At 35.3% G+C, this 20,533-nt stretch overlaps 1 protein-coding gene across 1 annotated transcript in view; it reads left to right on the top strand.

Moving 5' to 3' along the window:
• Positions 1-20,533, top strand: part of LOC112156325 (receptor-type tyrosine-protein phosphatase eta) — a gene marked incomplete in the record, with an annotated part of 47,257 nt that overhangs the window by 13,112 nt on the left and 13,612 nt on the right. Inside the window, 9 exon segments of the mRNA XM_036216910.1 lie at positions 123-401; positions 1,536-1,631; positions 1,722-1,887; positions 2,133-2,390; positions 8,928-9,185; positions 9,309-9,566; positions 9,690-9,947; positions 10,072-10,329; positions 10,456-10,697. Coding sequence (XP_036072803.1) covers positions 123-401; positions 1,536-1,631; positions 1,722-1,887; positions 2,133-2,390; positions 8,928-9,185; positions 9,309-9,566; positions 9,690-9,947; positions 10,072-10,329; positions 10,456-10,697 — 2,073 coding nt within the window.

The following is a 20,533-nucleotide window of genomic DNA, read 5'->3' as shown; positions in this document are numbered from 1 at the left end:
CTTCACACAGTTTGTGTTCATAATGACACTGAAGTAACTTTTTAAAAGCTTCTTAATTTTTTTTTTTTTTTTTTTAATTAAACTCTGAAAAAAATGAGTGAGATTTGCACTTCTGTTTCCAGGTCAACCACAATGGACACTTGACTTTTATTAATCCATTTCCCTCATATGTACCTCAAAGATTCCCACTCAATGGATCCTTTGACCTAATTGCCCCGTTTTGGACAGATTTGGATAACAGGCAAACTGGTGTGATCCTCTACAACCAATACACTGATGGCAGTGTCCTCCAACAAGCTACACAGGACATTAAGAGCTACTTCCCAAACCTAAACTTCAATGCTGACTGGGTCTTTGTAGCAACATGGTATAAGGTGGCCTACTATTCAACTACAGGAACAGTGAGTCAATAAAAAATATCATTTTATTAATGAAAATGTTCCAAATCATCTTTTAACTTAAAGTAAAACAATGTTGTTTAATACATAATAGAATAGAAGATATTTATTTAACTTGTGGAAGAGGATATTTTTTTTCAAGAAACTGTGACATTTGGATACACCATGAAACTTAGCACAATGTATATATGGGAAAAAAAAGTTACCAAGGGGTGTGTAACCCCTCGCTCTTCCAGGCTTGTTTACATTAAAAGTGGGTGTAGCGTGAAAAGGGGTGAATATGAAGTATTCAATCCCAAAGTTGGTTGAAAAATATTTTTATTTAAATTATATTTAAATTTTATTAAACTGAAATTTAATAAAATTATCCTCGGGGTACCACCTTCATAATGAAGGAAAATATTACTCATCAATGATTAGCCGCTACTTCTAATCAATAAAGTAATCAATTAATCAGTCTGTCAATTTTACCGTGAGTGTCTTTACCCTGTGAAGTGACTTTACCACATATTACACACATGTAATAATATTAGGACATTCTTGTGGCTGTGAAGAGATGTTTTACATGTAAGATCCAGTGAACAAAAGTCTTGTGTTTTAAAACATGAGAAAAGTTATGAAGGGTCACATTTTTCAAACAAAGGACTGAGTGTCTGTCGGGCATGCTTGCATACTCTCCGGGGGTCAGTCTGCTGGAGCCAAGATCCTTTGAAATTGACGGCTGACGTGAGCCAGACTATTCTGCATTTGAATATTCAGGGTCCTGCTGGTTTAATGACTTACATCCGAATGGGGGATAGGAGTTTTGGCCCTCTTTATGGCCCCCCCCCTGCTGGGAGAGGGACTCTTTTATCTGAAAAAGGCATTCCACTTGAGTCGGGATGTTCAGAACAAATGTTTAGCAAAGGTTAAAACAATTGTTTCCAAGGGTGATATGCTACATGGGGTCATCTGGACCCCACAAGACAGTGCGCTGAACAATTTTTTTAATGATTGTCAATCTTTACTTGCTGTCCATTGGTAGAGATGAAGTCTTGTCCACCTTTGTCATGGAAGTACTAACACCTCAATGTAAGGGTAGGGTCATCTGGAGCCCATAAGAAAGCATAAGTGTTAAAAATGTGCAACTTTTTTCAGGAAACAACTTTCCAAGCTGTGTTGATCTCTGGCGGCCAGAAATCCTTTCTGCTCATGAACTACGGGATGATTGCATCAACATCCATGAATGTGCAGGTTTGACTCATGATTTTTAATATGTGAGAAATATTTTGCTTAAACTGAGTTCCAATGCTGTTGCTAATGTATATTTTTTTTATTTTGCAGGCTGGCTATGACACCATCAACTCTGTTCACCATTTTACAATTCCTGGATCTTTCTCAAGTTCTGCAACAGGCAGCAACTCTACTTTTAGTCTCAGCAGCAACGTCAATGTAGCTGGTCGCTGGGCCTTTGAGACAAACAGTAGACCAGAAACCCAAGAAATTAACGGTTAGTTTAAAATTTTATGAATAAATGATTTTTTGGAGTGTAAAAACAACTAATTACAGTTTTGTTTGAAAAAAAAATGGCAAAAAGTTACATTAAGGGCATGAAAAAAGAGGCTGAGAAAGTGAAATATATGATTATATTTTTATGTACGCTATTTTTTTTTTAATAAAACATTTTTAACCAGTTAACAGCATTCTATAAAATTTGTTTTCATCATTGATATTGTTTTGTTTTTGTTTTTTTAGCTCCTGAAAATGCACAAAATGTCACCTCAACCGGACAAAATGAGACAAGCATCAATCTGCAGTGGGCTAAAGTAGACAACAATGTTAGCTTTGTTCTTCAGTTTAATGCCACACAAGAAATAATTGCTTCGCCAACTGGAAATGGACCAATATCTTACACTGTGACCAACTTGAATCCTCAGACAAAATACACATTTAGGCTACTCTCTGTGTTTGAGAACGTCACAAGCACTGGAGTCATCTTTTCTGCAGTAACTGGTAAGATAATACCCGTTGCTAATTGTGCTCAAATTCAAACTTTGTGCACAACTTAAAAAAAAAAAGTTACTACAAAATTTGCTCTTGTACCTGACATGTCTATTTTAAATATGATTTGACCTTCTTTCTTTAGGATTTTTCCTCATTTTGAGTACAAGAATTTCCACATTAACTTACTGTCAACATTATATCATGGGGTAAAAAAAAAAAAGCGAACACAACAGATCCGGAAACATTGATGCAAAAAAGTGCTAATTCTTTTAAAGGCTAGTTTATTAAACTAAAACAGAAGATAACTTTTTCGAATTATATGGATCCCATTGTGGGTAAATTATGTTGTAATCATTCAGTAGTGATTACAATCTCTGGATGGAGTTAGTTACTGCCTGGTAACAGCTGATTGTGTAAATATTACATCACTGGATTGTTTGAGACCAGGATGTGGTGGAAATTAATCTAATTAGGAGCAGTAGGAATGCCACTTGTTAGTTGTAAAAAGTATTTTTTTTTTTCCAAAAAAGAGAGGATAATAAGAGATTTATGAAACAAACTAAAAAAAAAAACTACCGGCAGAGCCGCGGGAGAGGATCCTCGCCTCGTATTTACTGCTGGTCTCCCATCCGCCCGCCAGCTAACCTCCCGGGATAGGAACAAAATGTCCAAAGTATGGATGTATTTATCCAAAATAGATGCAGACAGTGTGCTTTGTCTCAGATGTAACAAAAATGTTTCTTGTAAGGACGGAAACACCAGTAACTGTTAAGTTGGCCGAGTTTTAGGCAGCTGAACAAAGCATCAGTTTAAAAAAATATATATCATGTGTGTAATAGTTTTTTTTATATATTGCAATGTTGTTAATAAGCTAAATTTTCTCTTCCTTATGTTGTCACTGCTAAAATATGATAGTTGCTTACATAAGTAAATCTATATGACCAACATTAAACTAACATCAATAATTAAATGCTAAAAAAATAAACAAACAAACATACATGTAAACTGTTCATCAATGCCTGACTGTGGAGGCATTCTTTTTTCCCTGATGTACTTTCTCTAGTTGTCAATACTCATGTGCACTTTGATAATACAAAGTTACTATAGAAAACTGTGAGCCCAATATGTATTTTTGGCAGTTATCTAACAGGACAAAATGGTATTAAAAACAAAAAATGTAATAGTCACAATAAAGAAAAGTTGTATTCATATCAAAATTATTAGTAGTAAAGCCACATATTGTATTATTTTTTTATTTTTACAAAATATGCACAAAATGTTAACTTGTGCACAAATTTGTGTCTGTGCATGTTTCTTTTCAATAATTATCTTGCCCTATAGAACCTATATTAGCAATCGTAATTATTATTATTATTTTTTTTTACTTTGTCTTGTGTGTGGTTCTGTTTTTTCCTCAGCTCCGGAAAATGCAAAAAATATAACATCAATTGGACTATATGGGACAAGCATCAATCTGCAGTGGGCTAAAGTAGACAACAATGTTAGCTTTGTTCTTCAGTTTAATGACAGACAGGAAATAATTGCTCCACCAAAAGGAAATGGACCAATATCTTACACTGTGACCAAGCTGGATCCTCAAACCAAATACACATTTAGCCTCTTCTCTGTGTTTGAGAACGTCACAAGCACTGGAGTCCTCTTTATTGGTGAAACTGGTAAGAAACAAATATTGTTGCTATTGCAAAGATGATTTTTGGATTTTAATATTGTTGCATTTTTCTTAATTTCAACCAATAATTTAACCCCCTTAACATGCACAGAAACTCGCCAAGATTTAGAGACACATCTGGTCTGGTTAATTCTTTATTATTTTAACATATTTGATGAAATGAAAGACATATGATGACATAACAGCAGCGCCAAACCTTGATTAACTTCTTTTATATTACGAACTTTCTAAATATAAGAGTCAAATTCCTAGACATATAAAGCTAAAAATAATGGTGCTGTCCAACCAAACTTAAATCCAGACTTTAAAGGGAACTCTTAAATTAAACATGTCAAAAGGAAAAAGTTTTAAACCATCAAGCTGAACTTGATCCAAGGACCTGATAGCATAGAAAAGCCTTAATGTCCATAAGTTTACACAATGACTTAAAATCATGAAGCATTTATCACAACAAATCCCAGCACTAAATCAAAAGGTGCTAAACCTTCTCATTTGTGCCTAAATATAGGAATCAAAACAAAGTTTCCACATAAAAAATTACAATTTTTAGAGTTGGTATGGATTCAGACTCAGAAAACTTTATTAGTTCCAGAAGACAATTATTTTGTAGCATTTCCAGTGCAGTTTCAGACACAAACACAATCACATTAATGTGTCAGACCATCATAGTTTAAAATGAGTACTTCTTGGCTCCCCGGTGTCTAAAGTCATAGAGAAACTTATCACCCAACAAATTATTTCACATCTTAACAACTCATCCTTTTCTCTGCATCCCATGCAGTTTGATTTTAGAGCTAAGCACTCCACTGAGACAGCAAATTGCTTCTTCGCAGAAAGTAAAAGAAACTAATTAGACAAAGGGGGTGTGGGCTCGACTTAAAAAAAGCCTTTGACACCATAAATCATCAAAAACTACTAACTAAACTGTTCAAGTTCAATTTTTTGCCTAATGCAATAAAATTGATTAAATCGTACTTATCAAACAGATCTCAGTCAGTTAGAATAAAATAATATCATTCCTCTCTGCTTCCTATATCCACAGGCATCCCACAAGGTTCTATTCTGGGCCCTTTACTCTTTTCTTTGTACATAATTGACCTCCCCTCAGCTTTTTCAAATGTTTCTGCCAGATGTATGCCGATGACATGGTTGTCTATACACATGGGGACAGCAATCTCAAGTCAAACTCACGGAGTCAAAGGGTCACATTGTAGCATGGGTAGACATTCAAGTTTAAAACTTAATGTTAAAAAAACAATTGCAATGCCCCCCCCCCACCCCCCCCCAAAAAAACACTGCAATTACACAAATAGATGTTTTTGTGGAGGGAGAACAAAATACAAGTAGTCTCTGAACTTGAGTTTCTTGAAATTTTAATTGATTCCAGACCGGCATTTAGGTCACAAATTAGCCAATTTTTAATTCTGACAAAAGACTGCGAAATACAATTTGTTTTTCATGTCAAAGCATAAAATCGACGCCCTGGGGGCATCAAAACAAAGTAAGGAGACAGGGGATGATGGGGCTGTCCCAGGATGCTCTTGGCTTTCTTCAGCACCTGTTCCTTCCACAGAGAGGGAAGGTCCCTAATTCTAAGACCAATTATTTTAGAGCAGGTCTTGACAATCCCCTGCAGTTTGTTTTTGTCCTTCAAAGACAGACCATAAAACCAGCATATAAATGAAAATGTTAAAATAATCTCAATAAAAGAACAATAATAATTATCAAGAATGGTTTTGTTTATATTAAAAGAGTTCAGCTTTTTCAGAAGGTAAAATATATGCTGCTTCGCTTTACAATAGACTCTGTGTTTTGGGTTCAATTTCAGATTATTGTTTATTACAAAGTCTAACATGGGTGCCAGCGTTCAGTTTCCCTTCAGTTAAAAACAAGATATGAGACTTTAAAATATGTTCAACACTTAATTTTCACATAGAGCTACTACAGTTGGCATGGATAAAATCAGCAGTGACTTTTTTTCTTTTTTAGCCTATTTTTATCCAATCTCTGGAACTGAAAGCTCTCGATCCGATGATGGAAGTTCTCCACAGATTCCCCTGCAAAGACCGTTTGTCTACTTTGGAAAGGAATACAACACCATTTATGTATGTTACAGTATTAATTGAAAAAACATGCAAAAAAAGTTTTATCTTCTTGTTAGAAAGTACTTTAGGCAGTTTGTGTTCATAATAACACAAATTTAACTTTTTTCTAAACTCATAGAAATTAACATTTAGTCTTTCTTCTGAATACATTGTGAAAAAAACGAGTGTTTGAGTATCAAACTTCTGTTTCCAGGTCAACCACAATGGACACTTGACTTTTATTAATCCATATAGCTCATATATACCTCAAAGATTCCCACTCAATGGATCTGAAGACCTAATTGCCCCGTTTTGGACAGATTTGGATAACAGGCAAACTGGTGTGATCCTCTACAACCAATACACTGATGGCAGTGTCCTCCAACAAGCTACACAGGACATTAACAGCTACTTCCCAAACCTGAACTTCAATGCTGACTGGGTCTTTGTAGCAACATGGCATAAGGTGGCCTATTATCCAACTTCAGGAACAGTAAGTCAGTACAAAACACAATTTGAGTTATAAAATAGTTTAATATTATCTTGTCATTGAAAGTCATATAATACAATTGAATAGATATTAGAAAAGAAGATAATAATTTACAACTTATAAGAGAGGGTTTTTTTTTTTTTAAGAAACCGTGAAATTTTATACACACCTGGCAAATTTAGAGCTATGTATAAATGACAAAAAAATGTTACTAGTGGGTGTTAAAAGATGTACAACTTTTGTCAGGAAACAACTTTCCAAGCTGTGTTGATCTCTGGAGGCCAGAAATCATTTGTGCTCATGAACTACGGTGTGATTGCCTCAACATTCCGGAATGTGCAGGTTTGACTCATGATTTTTAATATGCGAGTCTAAATGCTGTTGCTAATCTATATTTTTGAATTTGCAGGCTGGCTATGACACCATCAACTCTGTTCACCATTTTACCATTCCTGGGTCTTTCTCAAGTTCTGCAACAGGCATCAACTCTACTTTTAGTCTCAGCAGCAACGTGAATGTAACTGGTCGCTGGGCCTTCGATATAGACAGTGGACCAGAAGACCAAGTGATCAAAGGTTAGTTGGTAGTACTAGTAGTGTTGGGCACCGAAATTTGATTCCATGTAGGGAATGTTATGATTACCGAAACTGAATGAAGCTGCTGCAAATGGTCCTGCATTTCGATGCTAAGCTTCATTGAACATATAATGGTCTTTGGAAATGTCAATCATATATTCTCTTTTCAGTTCTAGCCAATCCCGTTGCCTTTTCTGCAATAGTAGGCAGGTTCATATAAAAGCACTGACTGGGCGAGGACATGAGCACGCTCAGCACTCGAATGTCTGGCAGTATTTCACAGTAGATCAGTTTGACAGGTCACTGTGTCACATCATCCAATAAGGAACTCAAATTTGGGGAAGTGATGATTTCAGTGACACGATCAGCGGATAATATACTAATCCAACACCAGCACATTTGTCCTGTCAAAGTGAGGAGGTTTTCTGGTTCTCAGACAGCCTCCTAGACTTCAGTGCAGCTTGCGAGCTCCACACGCTAGGAGAAAGACAGCCGCTGCGGGGAGCACGGGCAGCCCAAGTCTCCTGAACTGTGATATATTACTTATTTTTGCGGGGACAATAATAAATAAAGTCCCATATTTTTCCCTCCACTCGAGTTAATGAAGGGCAGACATTAAACTCAGTCACAGAGACACAGATACAGTGGTGGCGGTTGTCATCCAGACACACACCCTAATGAGATTAAAACAGTGGTAACTCAAATGACTAGCTCAAGATCAGATGTTTGACAGGCGGCGAGCAGCGGATTTTCCACACGGTTAAAGAGCGGCCCACTGCTGGTTTGCGACTCAGAGATTGTGGAGCTCAGATCTAATTGGAACATCCAGCATGTCAAAATACAAAACACAAAATATACATTTTTCACACCGATAGCATTAACAACAGTCAATATCTGACTTGGGAATGAAAATGTGTTGATTTGGGAAGATGTGGGCATTCTTTTTTATTAAGGTAGTACAGAGATTGAATCAGACTAGGAACCGAAACCAAAGGACTGCGTAAGCACCGGAACCACATAAAACACAATTGGGACCCAACCCTAGACACTTCTTTAAAATCTTATGAATACATGTTTTTTGGGAGTATTTGGTCAAAAGTATCAGTTATTGTTAAAAACACTTGCAAATAACTTCCCGAAGAAATGTGTTAATATGTGTTAATTTATTTAGAGAAAAAAAAAATCAACCAATTAACAGCATTATGTGAAATAAAATTACTTCAGTATTTACATTGTGTTGTGACTGTTTTTTTTATTTATGACATCAATCCATTAAGCACAGATCTCAATCTTGACATTGTCTCATGACTGGTGTTTTTTCCTCAGCTCCTGAAAAAGCACAAAATGTCACCTCAACCGGACAAAATCAGACAAACATCAATCTGCAGTGGGCTAAAGTAGACAACAATGTTAACTTTGTTCTTCAGTTTAATGACAGACAGGAAATAATTGCTCCACCAAAAGGAAATGGACCAATATCTTACTCTGTGACCAAGCTGGATCCTCAAACCAAATACACATTTAGCCTCTTCTCTGTGTTTGAGAACGTCACAAGCACTGGAGTCATCTTCTCTGCAGTAACTGGTAAGATAATACCCTCATGTAATTAGAGATCAAATTTTAAAGATAATGTAAGCAATTGACATCAATTCAAAAAGCATGGATCTCAACCGTAACATTGTCCCATGACTGGTGTTTTCTCCTCAGCTCCCGAAAATGCACAAAATGTCACCTCAACTGGACAAAATGAGACGAGCATCAATCTGCAGTGGGCTAAAGTACACAACAATGTTAGCTTTGTTCTTCAGTTTAATGACAGACAGGAAATAATTGCTCCACCAAAAGGAAATGGACCAATATCTTACACTGTGACCAAGCTGGATCCTCAAACCAAATACACATTTAGCCTCTTCTCTGTGTTTGAGACCGTCACAAGCACTGGAGTCATCTTTTCTGCAGTAACTGGTAAGATATTTCCCTCAGCAAATTAGAGATCAAATTTTAAAGATAATGGAAGCAATTGACATCAATTCAAAAAGCATGGATCTCAACCGTAACGTTGTCCCATGACTGGTGTTTTTTCCTCAGCTCCCGAAAATGCACAAAATGTCACCTCAACCGGACAAAATGAGACAAGCATCAATCTGCAGTGGGCTAAAGTAGACAACAATGTTAGCTTTGTTCTTCAGTTTAATGACAGACAGGAAATAATAGCCCCACCAATAGGAAATGGACCAATATCTTGCACTGTGACCAAGCTGGATCCTCAAACCAAATACACATTTAGCCTCTTCTCTGTGTTTGAGAATGTCACAAGCACTGGAGTCCTCTTTCCTGCAGTTACTGGTAAGATAAATCCCTCATGTGACTATTGATACACTTTTAAAATCAATGGGAGCAAATGATATCCATCCAGGAGGCACAGATTTAAATCTTGACATTGTCCCTTGGCTGGTGTTTTTCCCTCAGCTCCTGAAAATGCACAAAATGTCACCTCAACCGGACAAAATGAGACAAGCATCAATCTGCAGTGGGCTAAAGTAGACAACAATGTTAGCTTTGTTCTTCAGTTTAATGACAGACAGGAAATAATTGCTCCACCAAAAGGAAATGGACCAATATCTTACACTGTGACCAAGCTGGATCCTCAAACCAAATACACATTTAGCCTCTTCTCTGTGTTTGAGAACGTCACAAGCACTGGAGTCATCGTTTCTGCAGTAACTGGTAAGTTAATACCCTTATGCAATTAGGGACACCATTTTAAAAATAATGGAACAAATTGACATCCTTTCAAAAAATCATGGATCTCAACCTTAACATTGTCCCCTTACTGGTATTTTTTCCTCAGCTCCCGAAAACGCAAAAAATGTCACCTCAACCGCACAAAATGAGACAAGCATCAATCTGCAGTGGGCTAAAGTAGACAACAATGTTAGCTTTGTTCTTCAGTTTAATGACAGACAGGAAACAATTGCTCCACCAAAAGGAAATGGACCAATATCTTACACTGTGACCAAGCTGGATCCTCAAACCAAATACACATTTAGCCTCTTCTCTGTGTTTGAGAACGTCACAAGCACTGGAGTCATCTTTTCTGCAGTAACTGGTAAGATAATACCCTCATGTAATAAGAGATCAAATTTTAAAGATAATGGAAACAATTGACATCAATTCAAAAAATCATGGATCTCAACCTTAACATTGTCCCCTTACTGGTGTTTTTTTTCTTCAGCTCCTGAAAATGCAAAAAATTTTACCTCAACCGGACAAAATGAGACAAGCATCAATCTGCTGTGGGATAAAGTAGACAACAATGTTAGCTTTGTTCTTCAGTTTAATGACAGGCAAGAAATAATTGCCCCACCAAAAGGAAATGAACCAATATCTTACACTGTGACCAACCTGAAACCTCAAACGAATTACACATTTAGCCTCTTCTCTGTGTTTGAGAATGTCACAAGCACTGGAGTCATCGTTTCAGCAGTAACTGGTAAGAAATCTATTTCTTTGTCTATATTTGAGTTATTTGTTCTCATGGTATATCAAATACTTATATATTTAAATATTAAATATGTATATTTAAATACTTCAGATTTCTGTCAACTTTTTGATTTATGTTTAGTTTTTCTTTGAGTAGTCTCCTTTTCTCAGTCACAGTTTTTTTTTCATAATTTCTTATGGAAAACATCACAGAGGACTAATATTTTAGTATTTTTAATGTTTTAATACATTGTAGTTGCTTTGTGTCCAAAGCTTTATTGGAGACAACATGTGCCAACCAATTTCCTACCTTTAAATATGTTTGTGATTCATAATAATGACAGATTTTTGGCAGATCAGTTTTTTTTCTACAAAAATTAAAATCATTGACATTTGTGGCCATGGTGAGTTTTACCTATAATTTAACTTTTTTTGTTGTGCATCAGAAGATGACATCATTATCACTGACAACTTTGCCATTTTTTTTTATTGTACATCGTTCCAGGTGTTGTAAATTTTGACAAACAAAGATTGTGTTTTGTGTTTTCTCTTTTCTCTCATTCAAATTTTCGCATCATCTTGAACCAAAGTGCACAGTAAGATTATCTTTTTCAATATTTCAATATTTTACCTTTTCAAAAATAGAAGTATTTCATTGCATTTAAAAATCCACAATAACTTCTTCTGTAAAATATATTCTCTTCTTTTCTACAGACCAGTTTTTAACTTAATTTGCAAAATACATATATATATATATTCACTTTTTAAAGGTTTCGGGTGTTATGGTTAGTTTTTTTTTCATAAGAATAACATATCTTCTTCTTCATAAACTATTTTTTCTAGAATATATTATGACGCTGAAAGTTGGTATCAAACCATCCAGCTTGAATGCATCTCAAATAGAAGAACTGGTGAAAGAGGTGAGTTACTACATTCTAATGACATTTAAAAAAAAAAAAAAAATTCAACAAATATGTAGGTAAATATTTAGGTAAAATATACACCTGTTTATTTACATTTGTTTTAATTTTTTTCTTTTGATACATTTAGCATCTCAAAAAAATTGAAAAGTCTGCAGAATTAATAAAATTCATCCCAAAGACATGAGAGAAGAGGACTTCTTTAAAACAAAAAGACACAAATGGATTCTGGAAATTTCTACACATCAGTGAGAAATATTTGACAGATTTTTATTTTGTAATTTTCTACACATATAATATAAAATGTGCTTTTTACTTTAATATAACTTTTAATAGATTGGTAAATGGTTAAAATGAGCATCAACATTTTAAGCTTTCTTCTTTCACAACTACATACAATTTTCTATTTATGATATTTTGAAAGAATTGAACAGAAAAAAAAATCTATTCATGCAAAGCGGGACTCTCCAAGGTTTGTGTGACCTCCCAGACCTAGGAAAAAATCTGTGTATAGATTCACAAATGTGTAGTGGATGAAGGATAATGAGCTCAAATGTCTAACAAGAAAAGCCAACTATTTGCAAAAAATGTGTGTATATAATTATTTACCTTTGCTTAAAAAAAAAAAAAAAAGAAAGGTGTAGGACTAACAGTATGAACCAAATCCGCCTTATGTACGATGTGTTTTAAGAGCCTCAGCTTTTGCTGCACAGTTTTTTGCGTATGTAGGAGAGTCTCTTATAATGTTATCCACACCTTGGCTATAATAAATCATTCGAAGCTTCTTCCCTCCTTTTTTTTATTTTTTATATATGTTTTTATATCATATTCAAATAATTATTAATCATCTAGGTATGCTTTGGATTTTTGGTGCTAGTTGGTGCGGGTGATTTTTTTTTCTGATAATGATGATGATGATGAATGTGCTTGGATTTTTGGTATCAATTAATGTGAATGATTTTTTTTTTTTTTTTTTTTTTTTTTTTGGTGATGATAAACATCTAAGCATATTAAGATTTTTGGTAATGGGTAACATAAATGTTGGTGGATTTAATAAAATTTATTTACATCAGTGATCTTAATTAACCTTAATAATCTGAATCCATGATTGTAGAGTATAAATATTTGGCATTAAGTCCTGAACCGGATGTTGATAATTCATGCAAAGGAAATGATATGGTCACACCGGGGTGGGATTATATAAGTTCACTTCCTCCCACTCTCTTAGAAGTGATCAACTGGTGATTGATTATGTAAAATGTTATTTTATGTATTATTACTTAATTGCTTGAAATAAACTATTTTATCAATTGATTCATTCATATTAAATTACAACACTGTGGTTCCCGTTTTTTTGTATCCTCACAGTTTCAGAGACTTTTTTTATTGCAATTTTGTGTCTTTCTTTTTACTTGTTTTTCGCACAACACACTATAGTTAATGCATTGAATCTCCTTTGCAGTTTGGGTTCAGTTTTCAGAATTAACACAAATCTTCGATTGCTAAATTTGTGACTCTGAAGTGTCCGACTTGTTTTTCTATAAAGGTTTAAACTTTGAGAGTTTAAACTAGAAAAAAGGCGTAAAATGGTCACATATGTTTGAGAGAAGTGTGTAGTGGGAAGATTAGAGTCTTAAAACTTGTTTTTTTATTTCAAATAAAATAAAATAAAATAATGCTCCATGTTCAGCCACTTGTGATGAGACTTTAAATGTCCCTTTTACCTATTATTATTTCTTGGGTTTATTAATATGTGATTAAATATGGCAAGTTGTTGGCTGTGCATTTAATGAAAAGCAATAATCAGCGATTATTCTATATATATTCTATTTTTTTTAACCACACAGACAGAATGTTAGTGACGTAGCTAGCTGCGCCTTCAAAAGTGAGGACTAGCTAGCTAGAGCTAACATCAGACACCGGTGTTCTGCCAAGGATCTGTTACAAAAACGAAGCTTTGTTTGCATAATTTAGGATAAGTAACGCAAAGTATGAAACAGTTGTCGTGGAAGTTGAACAATCAGAAAAATACATAGAACTTCTGGAAGGGAAGACACATTTTTCATATTAGCTGTAGCGGATATATTCTGACTGTTACAAAAAATACTGTGTGCCGTTCTTTGCTGTGCTACTATGAAAACATGGCATGTTTAAGAGTATATTTGTTGTTTTAATTGCACCATTATTTTGTTGAATCTCTTCTGTTTGTTGAGATAAAAAGGATTTTTTTCCCTTGAAGCCATTTACAGTGTTTCGAATATCATTAAGATGCACATACAAAAAAATGACACTTAAAGTAATGAGCTGAAATAGTATTTAAAATACTATGTTGAGTTAAAATGTGTTTTCTTTTCCTCCAAGTCATGTTTCTAGAAACAAAATTCCAGAAAAGTTTATGCCAGAAGAACAGAGGGCAGATCTACAAATGAAAAAAAATAGAGACAGAAGTAATTTTACATTGGAATATAGCACACAGGCAAATCACTAGGACAGATTTCACAGATTTATATGGCGTATATGAAGCATGGTTGAAATTCCATTTCTCCCAACTGCATGTTGAAGCTCAGGAAAAGGTACAAGCCAGAAAAGCCCAGCTGGAGTTGGAGCTCAAAAGTCTGGAAAGTTTGTTAGAAACAACCAACTCAACCAACAATGGCTAGGACATGTTTTACTCAAGATAAACCAGCCAAACCAAAGGACAATAGAAAATGGTTTTCATAAAAAAGTGTAAAAATGAATACAGATATATTTATTATACACCCATATCTCTATTTAATAAAAAATATAAGTTGAAAAATGTGTTTTGTTGCTTTTAAATATGATTTAGTTTCTCATACTGTATATGAAAACATATTATTTTAATATATTCCTAAATAAATTCATATAAGTTGCAACATCTGCTTTTTTTAAGATTAAGCTTATCATGAAGGATTTTTCTTTTATGTAATGTGCAAGCACTCATGACCAACAGGTGATGCTGTTGTATTGTGCTACCACGCCGAACTCTAGTCATTAGAAAGCTGCACAGACTGGCTCCTTACTCACTTAGATGTGTAAATGTTGGTGGCTGCCTGAAGAATGTGTACACAAACTACACTGATTGTATATTTTATTAATTACTACAGGTAGGTAGATTGCATAGTGTGCAGCAGTTTGTTAGGAGTGTTAAAAAAAAAAGAATCTTCCTCAAAAAGTGTGCACGGACATTTTTTGCTCACTAAGCCACCTGTTTGTCCTGGATAGATTTCCCCATTTTCCCTCTGCAAACAGCCCATATTCATGCGAGAGGTCCGGGATCTAAATCCACCCAGATCCCTTTTGTTTTTTGAAGTTTGTTTGTACTTGGATCTGTTTGGTTAACAGTTTTTCTTTATGGTTCATTTTGTGAAAATAACATTTGAAGTCGGGGACTTCTTTTGCTGTTAACTTGAGAGCATTTTGGATTTGGGCAGGAAGTGTGTGGACCTTGGCTGGTGGGAATCTGTTGGAGGTGGTGTAGGCGACGGTGTGGGAGTGGAGGCTGCTGCAGTGTTGCTGATGCCACAAACCCCAATCGGGCGGAGGCAGGGGTGGAGGCTCCTGCAGCTGTAGCCGGTAAAGGGGAAAACCCAACTGCATTGTTCCAGACCAGGGCTGCCGTGGAGTTTGCAATGCTGCTTCCTTGCTCATTTATCGTTGGCAAGTATTCATTTGGTTTGTCTGTTTTCGAGAATCTGGAGGATTCTTATTTGGTGTAGTGTGGCCTCTCTGCCAAATCCAATTACATGTGTGGAGTTGAGACTCCAAAAATCAGTTGCCTGCTCTCCTTTCCTTCAAACAATGAAAATGTTACTAGGACAGTAACATTTTCAATACATTTGTGTAGCTGTTATCTGAGGAACATTTCCCAGGTTTTGTTCAAGGTGAAAATCTGTTGACCAAACTTTAGTTTTGTTTTGGCACAGTTTGTTTTGAGTTGTGCCAGCATTTGCGTTGGTTGCGCAGGTTTTTGTTAAACTCCCTCTTATGGAAAACTTCTTTAGGGGTAGAAGTTTCATTTTAAGTAGGGGGGTGTTACGGCTGTGGCCGTATTTGGTTTTGTTTTCTTTTTGGTAGGGTGAATTTTTGTCAGTGTGGGACTTCTTTGTGTTTTGTGGATCTTTGTTTGTGTGTTTTTCTGTTGATTTGTTTCAGGTGTGGTGCTGGAGGTGTGGCTCCCCATTGGTTGGATCTGAAGGAGGGGAGCCTTTAAAACCACCATTTGGACCTCCAGACCACGAGAAGGGAGCTGGGCTGCAACAGTCGCCACTGCAGCTCAGTGATCTTCTCCACCTGTTTTGTTTAGTGCGTACTTAGTTTCTTTGGTGTTTAGTTTAGGTCCCTCTGTGTTCTGTGTTTAGTGTTGGTTTGTTAAGTTAAGTGAAGCTGTAGGGGTGAACTGCCATTTTCTTTAGTATATGTTTTCTCCTGTTTATGTTAGTCCAGGGAGGTTAGTGTTTGTCATTCTGTTACAGTTTCTTTTGCAGGTAAGCTCCCTGGGTTGAGTTAGTTGGGATTTTGTTTGTTGTTTTGGCCTTGGTTCACCCTGAAGCCTTTTGCTTCACTTTTAGTTATGGTTTGGTTGTTATTGTAAATAAATATTGTTATACTTTTATGGAGACCTTTTGTGTTTTGTTAAACACTTATTTAATTTATCTTTATGTTAGGCCCCAGATCCCCTAGACAAATTGGGGCGTAACAGGGCACTTGTGACTAAGGCTTTAATGCTGAGTTTGCTCTTAAGGGAATTACTTTGAAAGATCAGAAATGACGGTCTGTGGTGATGTGTTTGCATCCCTATCTTTATATTTTGAGATGTTTTTTTTTCCCTTAAGCATAAAGGGGATGCTGAAAAAAAAACTCACCAGGACACACAGTGAACTAACTATAAGTTTATTCCTCTACTGCAGGAGTCTGCAACCCTTATCAGTTAAAGAGCCATTTAGGGTTTTTTTTTCTCCAAGTGATCCAATCCTTGTGTGGGCCACAATGTCTTGTTTTGATGTTGGGTTGTTTTCATTACAATATATAATTTTAATAATAAATATGAATTATGTTTAAATTGTTTCATGAACAAAAACAGAAATATAAAGATAGAGTAGCATTTTCTCAAAATGTGAAATTACTTTTTTTGCATTTGACAGAAGCTTATATGATTTCCTTTCAAAATAAAAGACACCTTGTTCCACTCTGGATCATCCCATTTCAGCTCTGGACATCATAAATTAATATTTGCTTTTCAGAGTTTTGCTTAGTATTTGAAATTGCTATATTGGAGGATACGTCTAGAGCAAACAAGTCTTCTTCAAGACGACAGGGATGAAAAAAATGTAACATAGTTTATCTTTGAGGTGCACCTCAGTCATGCATTTATAAACTTGACTAAACTCAATAAATAGAATACTATTATATTATTTTCAGCTCCAGGTTGCAAACCCCTGGTTTATTGCATGTATTTTTTGGGTGAGCATGTTTAGCGTAATGTTTAACAATATCTATATACTCTCATCTTGACCTTTAAATAAGAATCAGTTAAATCCTGAAAAGATCTGACATGAAGACATCAGATATGTTTCCATTTTTATTTATTAAATAATAAAAAAAAGAAAAAAACAAAACAAAAAAAAACACAAGTTAAAAGGGCTCAAAGTAAAATGTATTCCTGTTCGATTTCAGTTCTATTCCCTGCAGGGAAATTGAATTTGATCCAAAAATGTGTACTTGTTATAAAGTCTCATCTGTGTTTGATGGTTGTAACCTCTGCCTAGGAATGTGTCTTGTGAAACAGGTTCTTTCTGATCATCTGTATTTTTTTTATATGAAGTACTCAGTTCTTTTGCAACATATGAAATTATAAATATAATTAATTATTATGTTACTAAACAAACTGGAACCACTGAATGAAAGCTTAGAAAAATGTTACATTAGAGGTGGAGCATAACTTACATTATTGTGTTGGTTACAATGTTCTTGATGGCAAAATAACTGTGGGATGCATCTGAAAACGTTTAAGAGAGAGTACTCTATGCATCTGTATCTTGAATTATCCATCTGTCTATTTCTTGAACCCGTTGACTCCCTGTTGAGGTCAAGGGGTTGCTGGATTCAACCAAGCTTCTGTTGGGCGAAGAATTCATTGGGACAGGCTGGAAGAAGAAAAGATTTAGTAAGCATACATTTAATCATCATCTTTGCTTGTTAAGTAAAACACTAAACATTATATATGCACTTGTTGCTGTAAAGTAAATATTTTCTGGAAAAATAGATTTATACAATGGATTTATAATAAATAAATAATAAAGAGTATTATTATAGGTGTGAGGCCCTGTAATAGACTAGCAACCTAGATGGTTGCAGAGCAGCTAACTTTTTGATCTAGAACTCAGGTCTTGCAAACCTGTAGAAAAAAAAGAGAAAAGATGCACATAAGCCAAAGTCTCAATCAAATGTGTGCAATATCTTATTTAAAAAAAACACACATTGACAGTAAGGTTCTGTTCATTATCAGCATTGTTAACCTCTTAAGACCCAAAAATCCTGTTTCCTGTTTTGTTCGTCTCTGACAAGGCCTCAATCAAGCAGAATTAACTACTGTGTTAATGCAATCAAAAATGGGATATCCTTGCATGTTGACGTCAGATAAACTTTTATTTGGGGTGAGTCTGTAAAGATATCTCTTACCTTAAACCTTGGCTATCTGAATTGTAGAGAGGAGCCACTGCGTAATCAGAGGCTTGTGTTGCAGTTACCTTGAGGTTCATACAGCCAGCTCAAGGGACGTGATGAAATAAATGAGTAAGTGTATTTTAAAGTATTGAGTATAATACCAGTTGCTGCCACTCGTGATGGGCTTAACTCTACTCTGAACTCTAGAGTCATTAGTGAGATGGTAGTACTCGCCCCTCACTAACCATACACACATAAAGTACGGATGTCATTTGTAAGTGGCCGTAGGATGATCACACAGCTATGCTCTGATTGTCTAATTTCTAGCATTGTAACACAGTCTAGCGCGCACTTGAATATCCATATTGGGCCATTGTACAATGCACAGGATTAGGGAGGGTAAAAAAAAAAAAAAACTGTACAACACCCCCACATCTCACCTACTATACCCCTACGTATCCTCGAGTGTTGTTGAAGGTGTTCACTGCGACCTGTGGCATGATAATAAAAAAAAGATTTCTCAACAGCAGGGGTCCCCATACTATGGCCCACCAGCCGAATCCAGCCCGCCTCCACATTTGGCCGAGCCCCCTAAACACTATCAGAGATCAGAGATGCTTTTTTTTTTGTTCTCTTTAATCTAACCGATCTAGACTTTTGACTCCACCCTTCTGCATTCTGAACTATGATGGCAGAGGATAGAGTATTTTTTTTGGTTTCATTTTTAAAATGTTTTAGTATTGTTTTTTTTTTTTCTGTGAAGATAACAGAAATGTATTATTCAAAATTTAGCTATGTGAGGCATTCTGAAAAACCCAAAATATTTACCTTTAGGCTGTTATGGGTACACTTTTTCTGTTAGCTGACAAATGGACCCCAAAAGAGAAAAAAACAGTTATGTGGCCCTCACAAGAAGATGCTTGGGGACCCCCGCTCTGCAGTATCATTGAGCGGTCTATGACCTTGATATTTTTGTTTGGACCACCTGCATGCACCACAGATGGCCCATATCTAGCTGGTAAGGTGCAGTTGTGACCATGGTTTTATATGGGAAAACTTAAAGAATATAACTTCCCAAATACTGCAAGTCTAACTAATTGAGTTTTCTTTTTAATTGCTAAAATAACAAGTACAAATACTATGATGTCTTATCTTGACTGTGAAGAAACTTCTATTTTGGTTATATTATTTATATTTCAACCATTTTTCTAATAAGACACAAAGGATCAGTTCAAATTGGTGTGTATATAAATCACTTTTACATCTATGATTTGGGCGTTTTTACACAGGGAGCTCTCAAACAAGTCAACATCTGAAGTGAACCGAACTGCCTGGATGTGCCTGAACAAGACTGGGGGAAAAAAAATGCACCAAGAAGGAAACTGGTTGGTCCTGTTGATCCTGATGACTGTAACGAAACTGAGGGCAGTAATGAATACAGATTTTTTTTGTGTTATATACCAAGATAACTTTGCAATTATGTCAGCATCTGGAGATCTCAAGGGTTGCTGCCTGGGAAAACTGAAAACGTTATCTGGTCATCTCAAGGTGACTGGTTGTTTTTGTTCTGATAACAAAATAAGTTGACTTCAGATAAAAATAGAATGGTGATTGTTGCAGCAGTAGTGTGTACTTGCTTTAGTTTACCAGAAAAATCATGAGAATAACAAAAAATCTGGAAAAAAAATCTAGACTGATCAGAATGTTAATATTAGTTAATTATGGCAAAGAAAATGTTGATGTGATAAAATTTTAACAACTTTTGGAACTTTTAAAACATTTGATGTATAGAAGTCATAGTGTCAGGCAAAATGTAACATGTCAGCTTTTGTGCATCAATATAGGAGGATATAACATTTGGATATTCCCACTTCTGTCATTCTTTTGTTTTTGATCATTCGTTTGAAAGTGAGTGGGAGGAAGTTCATAAATAAAATCCTAATATGCATTTTTTAACTTTTTATTTTAAATTAATAAATAATTATTACCATGCAGTTTCTAATTTCTAATGATATTTATACTTAAAAATCACAAGTGCAGATAATTTAAATAAGTTTTATTTAATCTAATGAAAAAGATGAATTGCACATTCATCACACAAGAAGGAATAACATTATTTAAGAACCTATTATTATTATTTATTATTTAACATTTCAAAAACAATATGAGGATCAGCCCCTTGAGATGTCACATCTCGTTTTCAAGGGGTTCCTCATGAAAACAGAT

The sequence above is a fragment of the Oryzias melastigma genome, linkage group LG18, assembly GCF_002922805.2.
Source record: "Oryzias melastigma strain HK-1 linkage group LG18, ASM292280v2, whole genome shotgun sequence".
Lineage (NCBI taxonomy): Eukaryota > Metazoa > Chordata > Actinopteri > Beloniformes > Adrianichthyidae > Oryzias > Oryzias melastigma.
Note: the sequence above shows the minus strand (reverse complement) of the source record. Positions and strands in the feature narration are given on the sequence as shown.